General features: G+C 50.3%; 1 protein-coding gene across 4 annotated transcripts in view; it reads right to left on the bottom strand.

Annotated features, from left to right (window-relative positions):
- Positions 1-13: 13 nt before the first annotated feature.
- Positions 14-5503, bottom strand: part of VRK3 (VRK serine/threonine kinase 3) — a 39090-nt gene continuing 33600 nt past the window's right edge. For 3 of the 4 annotated variants that reach the window (XM_019658246.1, XM_019658247.1, XM_019658248.1), the window contains one exon: positions 14-338. In XM_019658246.1, coding sequence (XP_019513791.1) covers positions 190-338 — 149 coding nt within the window. In that variant the 3' untranslated portion in view covers positions 14-189. Of the gene's footprint in view, positions 339-2847; positions 3218-5503 lie in introns of those variants that run through there. The other variant, XM_019658249.1, reaches the window with a different exon arrangement.

Consider the following 5503-nt stretch of genomic DNA (forward strand, 5'->3'; position numbering starts at 1 on the left):
CCCTTCTTTCTAAAAGCCAGTTTGAGTCAGGTTTCTGCTATTTGTGACTCCTGGGGGGGTTGGAAAGTTCAAGAACCATGTGGGAAAATCCAGCATCTACCCGGAATAAACATCAAGTAGCATCTGGAAAGCAGGGCCGGGGGTGGCAAGGGAGGAGTTTAAGACTCAAAAAATTTTCTCAGAACGCACCTATGGTACCATCTGGAGGTCCATGGGGTCGTAGGCTGACACCCGCAGATCCTGCAACAGGGCATTCAGGTCATTCCTCAGCATGGCATAGGGCGGCTTCTCATCATACTTGAGGGCCATCACCACCTTCAGGTACGTCTGCAGGGTCTCTGTGGTCAAAACACCCCCACCATGGGAGTAGCCTGAGAGAGGTCCCCAACCAGAGCCTGGGGGGCTGTGCCCAGAGGGTCTCAAGCATGGTGCCCATTTGCTCAGCGCTTCCTCTGTGCCTGGCACTGCCACAGGCACTTACATTTTTTTCTTTTTGAAAACATCATACATGCAACAGTAGAATGGTATAGTGAACACCAGCAAACCCATCACCCAATGTCAACTATTGTCAACTCAGCCAATTTTTCACCCAAACCTCTATAGGTATACAGTAGCCCCTTTCTGTATTGTTTTAAAGCAAATTCCAGCTAATTATGTCATTTTACCTGTAAATATTTAGTGTTATCTCTAAAACGGGGACCAGCCGACTTTTACTATCAAGTTCAGAGTGTAAATATTTTTGGCTTTGCAAGACATGTACTTGGCCTGTGTCACAAGGACTCAACTCAGTTGTGTTTACACAAAAGCAGTCATAGGTGACAGGTAAGTGAATGGGTGTGGTTGTGTGCCCAGACAACTTTATTTATGGACGGTGAACCTTGAATTTCAGTTAAGCTTCACATGTCATGATATGTTCTTGTTTTGAATTTTTTCTCAGCCATTTCAAAATGTAAAACAATTCTTAGTTCACTGGCTTACAGACACAAGCCCCAAGGACAGTTTAAAAGATAAAGGCTATTTTAAAAGATAAAGACTCTTTGTGTTTTTTTGCCCCCTAAATAAGCACAGTATCATTACACTTTTTTTTTTAAAGATTTTATTGGGGAATTGGGGGAGGGGAACGGACAAGTTGCTGTCCTTTTGTTCTTCAGTCTAGTTGTGGAGGACACCACTTCACTGGCCCATGTTGGTATTATCATTGCGCTCTTCCTGGATGAGGCAGATTGGTCGCCGGCCTCTTGGCAGCTCACGCTGGCTGCCAGCCACACACGGTAGCTTCTGGCAGCCCACTGCAGCAGGGACTGCAGCCTATGCCGTCGCCAGCAACCCACGGCAGCCCAGCTCCAGGTCGAGCTGCTGCTCACCATCTTAGCTGTAGAGGGCAGTGTCACTGGCCCCCATGTGGGATCCAAACCGGGGCCCTGCTGCTCAGAGCTGGCGTCCCAAGCCAGCACTTAACCAACGCGCCACTCAGCCAGTCCATCATTACACTTTTAAAAAGTGCCAATTGTGATACCAGTAGAACAGTCGTAACAGCCCCCACTTAGGGAATGTCTATCACGGGCCAGGGTCTGAGCTAAAAAGCTCACTTAATTAGGGCAGCAGCAGAAGCTGAGGCAGGGCCCTTGGGCCCAGCTCTGTGCAAAGGGTTCTACATTGAATTCTCGGGGAAACCCCGCGGGTGGGGGCTATTATTGGCCCCATTCTACACATGCTGAGGCTCAGAGGGGCACATTTACCCACTGAAGGCCCCCTGCCTGGTACCTGCAGGTCTGACTGTGGAACTGGAGGCTGGGACTTCCTTCCCTAGGAGGGCTGGCCCCGCCCCATCTCCCACGCCTTGTCCCCTCCCAGCTCCACCATCCAGAGCAGCAGGGCTCTTTCTTTAAGGAGCGAGAACCCGAGGCTGGAGAGGAGTGTGACTTGAGCAGCAGGAGCCATTACTTGAAGCCAGGGGTTTCAGGTAATTAAAAAAATGAGCCGTTAAACAGAGCTAGAGACCACAAACTATCCATTTCTGTCTCATCCTGCCTCCTGCTTAGAGAGCAATGTAGAAGTTCTACAGAATGAACACTGAGAAAAAACAAAATAAAACAAAAACAGCCTAAATCTCCAATAACAGTGATTGGCTTTAAAAAGGATGGCTTAGGGCCGGTCGAGTGGTGTGATGGTTAAGAACTGGCTTGGGACGCCAGAGGGCCTCGGTTTGGATCCCACATATGAGGGCCAGTGAACACTGCCCTCCACAGCTAAGATGCTGAACAACAGCTCAACCTGGAGTTGGGTTGCCGGGAGTCGCCAGCGACGGCGTAGGTTGCAGCCCCTGTGGCAGTGGGTTGCCATGGGCTACCGTGTGTAGCCAGCAGCCAGCGTGAGCAGCCAGCAGNGATCTGGCACCGTGCAACTTCTGGCTCTTCCCAAGTCATAATGACCCTGAAAGGTAAACGTTTTGAATCAACGTGCTGAGGCAGCCATGACAGCACAACTAAAGATTCTCACGAAAGAGGACTACCAGAACTGCTTCAGAAAGTGGCAAGAATGATGGGATAAGTGTGTTCGAAGCAAGGGGGAGTGTTTTGAGGGGGATTAATGGCAATGTGTCTTTTACTGTAATATATATATATTTTATTTAAACATTTGCCATATTGTTTGATCACACCTTGTACATGGAAGGATGGATGGGTGGGTGGATAGATAAATGGAAGATTGGATGGGTGGGCATCTACATGAAAGTTTGAACAGATGAACGACAGAGTGAATGGTTGGATGGAAGTTTAAAGGGATGGGTGGATGGGGCAAAAAAGCTAAACTTTTCCAAAAAGAACTTCTTTTGCAGACACTTGACTCTCCAAACTCCAGTGAAACAATTTATTACCAAAGCATAGTGGTGCCAATCGTAGGAAGGGTCCCCACTGAGGGGGCCGGCTCGATACTGAGTTGGGGGTCTTCTCTGTTCACAACCCCAGAGGCTGGCAGGAGACGATGGCTGAAAGGAAGCGACAGCAGGAAGGTGGTAGTTACCTGGAGCCTAACTGCTGGGTTCCCTGATGCTAATCGATACTCATGTGTAGTGTCGCCTAAAGAAGTGGCAGAAATGCACATTGGCGGGATCTTTCCAGGAGGTTATCTGTGATTCTACAGCAGGCCCTGAGTCACATTTCTTCTTCTCATTTTTTTTTTTCCAAGTTGAAAGTTTTGGAACTGCAAGTTGAAAGTTCTGGAAGACAATAAAACTGGCTGTTGGTGTCTTATTCATTCAAGGGGCTCCCTTTAAGCCTCTACTGTGTGATAGGCACTTTCTAGGGGCTGGGGATACCACCATGAACAAAGGGAACAAAAAAACCTTTGCTGGGCTTACAATTTTGAGGAGGAAGGTGGAGACACTACAAATTAAACACATACTTCCCTCCAGTAGGGGACAAGGGCTGTAATAAGAGAGGTGATAAGAGAGAAGGGGAGGGGGGTGCCTCACAGGGGATGGAGTGATCAGGGAAGGCCTTATGATCTGAGAGTCAGTAATGAGAAGGAGGAAGCCACACACACAAAAAAAGGGGAAAAGCATTCCAGACCGTGGGAATGGCAAGTGCAAAGGTCCTGAGGTGGGATCAAGCTTGGCAGTGTGGCTGGTACAGAGTGGGTTGAGGGGCGAGTGGAGGAGGGGAGGGGAGCTGTGCAGGCCAAGGCAAGGAGTTGCCATAAAGAGCAAAGGACAAGATGATATTCAAGTTACTCCAAGGTCACTACACTCCTTAAGTAGCATCTCATTAAGTTCCTAACCATGGGACAAACCTGCTGCTGAATAAGGGGTCCCCAGAGAGTAAGCAGATCTGCAACTATAATGATCCTGAAAGGGGCGGTTAGGTTTTGAGTTTTAAAATTTCCATTGTACTGGGCGGACAGAAGGCACTACAAGACAGGCCAGCACTGATGGGAAGACTGGTTGCCCACTCAATACATTCGATGGAGTCTCTGAGTGCCAGCAGCGATGTGCAGGAAGACAGATGCTAAAGACATGACCCCATCCTCATGGAGATTACCACCAGTGGGGTGACTATGCCCAGTTCACCACTTCCGGGGAATCCCCGGGGAGAGGGTGGAGGCAGACTGGAGGAGATGAACTAGAAGGGACACGGTAACTGCCTGGAGGGACAGGGTGAGGGAGGGATGGGCGTGGGGAGGGCCCAGAGGTCTCTTGGATATCCAGGGGACAGGGGCGCCATCTGCCGAGCTGTAGAGACTGGGGCAGGGGCGAGCTGGGTGAGAAGTCATGCCTTCACTTTTGGAGAGTGCCTGTGGTGAAGGCCGCGAGCCCACTACCCTGAGGAAAAAAACAAACACACACCAGGGCATTTTTGGAGCGGTGTGTGACAGCCTGTGCGAAGAGCTTTACACACGTGTTATCTCATACTGTCAGCCCTGGAATGGGAATGAAGGGTGCAGGCCTGAAGAAGCACTGTCATCAAGGTGCCACCAGGAGGAAGCCTGCTACAGAAGACAGGAGGGTGCTGCACTTGGACCTGGCCCCCTCAGCCTTGGCATGACTGGCACTGGGGCCGATGATTCTGGGGTGGGGCCGGCCTGTGTGCTGTCCCATGTTGAGCAGCAGCCCTGGCCTCTACTCGCTAGATGCCAGTGGCACCCACTCCCCAGTCGTAACAACCAAGCCTGTCTGCAGACAGTGACAAATGCCCCCATGGAGGCTACGTCGCTTCCATTCGAGAACCCATTAGACAACACTGAGCTCGGATTCCAGCCAGCCCCGATGACAGAAATTACAACTCTGCGGACAGGAGGGCCTTGGGGAAGCCCCTCTTCAGGACACTCACGCGGCCTTGCCAAAACTGACTATAACGCGAATTTAGTTTAGTGAATTCCAAAAATTCCTCTATGCTCTCACTTGGTGCTAATGGGAGCATAAACAGGTACAGTGTAGTCATCTCTTCCAGAATGAGAACCCCATCCACAGCCACAGGCGCACAGCAGAGGCCTGGGCACACAGGTACACAAGGCAACGTGGTTCATAAAACAAAACCCGGGAAACCAGCAAATGCCAGCCACTGGTTAAGAAGAGTATGTTTCATCCACACAAGGGAGTATGGCGCTGCCATAAACAAGGATGTTGGTGCTGACAGGGAAGGGCTGCAAAATAAACCGTGAAGTGAAAAGAGCAAGGTGTGGCCAAGGGCACAGAGCCAGCAAGTTTTTGTCTGTGGGGATGGGGGAGCCAACCCAAAGGACAGCAGAGACTACAGGGGGATGGGTGGAGGGACAGAGGGACGAAAGAAGAGACAGTGAAAGGCAGAGACAAATAACCTCTCGATGTTATTTTCCAGGCCCTGAATCCATTCATGCCTAAAGTTTCCCCCTTGGAATTTTCTAGCTACACGAGCCCATCAATCCCCTTCTTTTTTTTTTTTAGCTGAGCCATCCTGCCACCTGTTGGCAGCTCAGCGGCTGCTCAGCTCGGGCTGACTCGAACCACTGTTGCTCAGAGCTCAAACTC

Source organism: Hipposideros armiger, unplaced genomic scaffold (assembly GCF_001890085.2).
Source record: "Hipposideros armiger isolate ML-2016 unplaced genomic scaffold, ASM189008v1 scaffold_283, whole genome shotgun sequence".
NCBI lineage: Eukaryota > Metazoa > Chordata > Mammalia > Chiroptera > Hipposideridae > Hipposideros > Hipposideros armiger.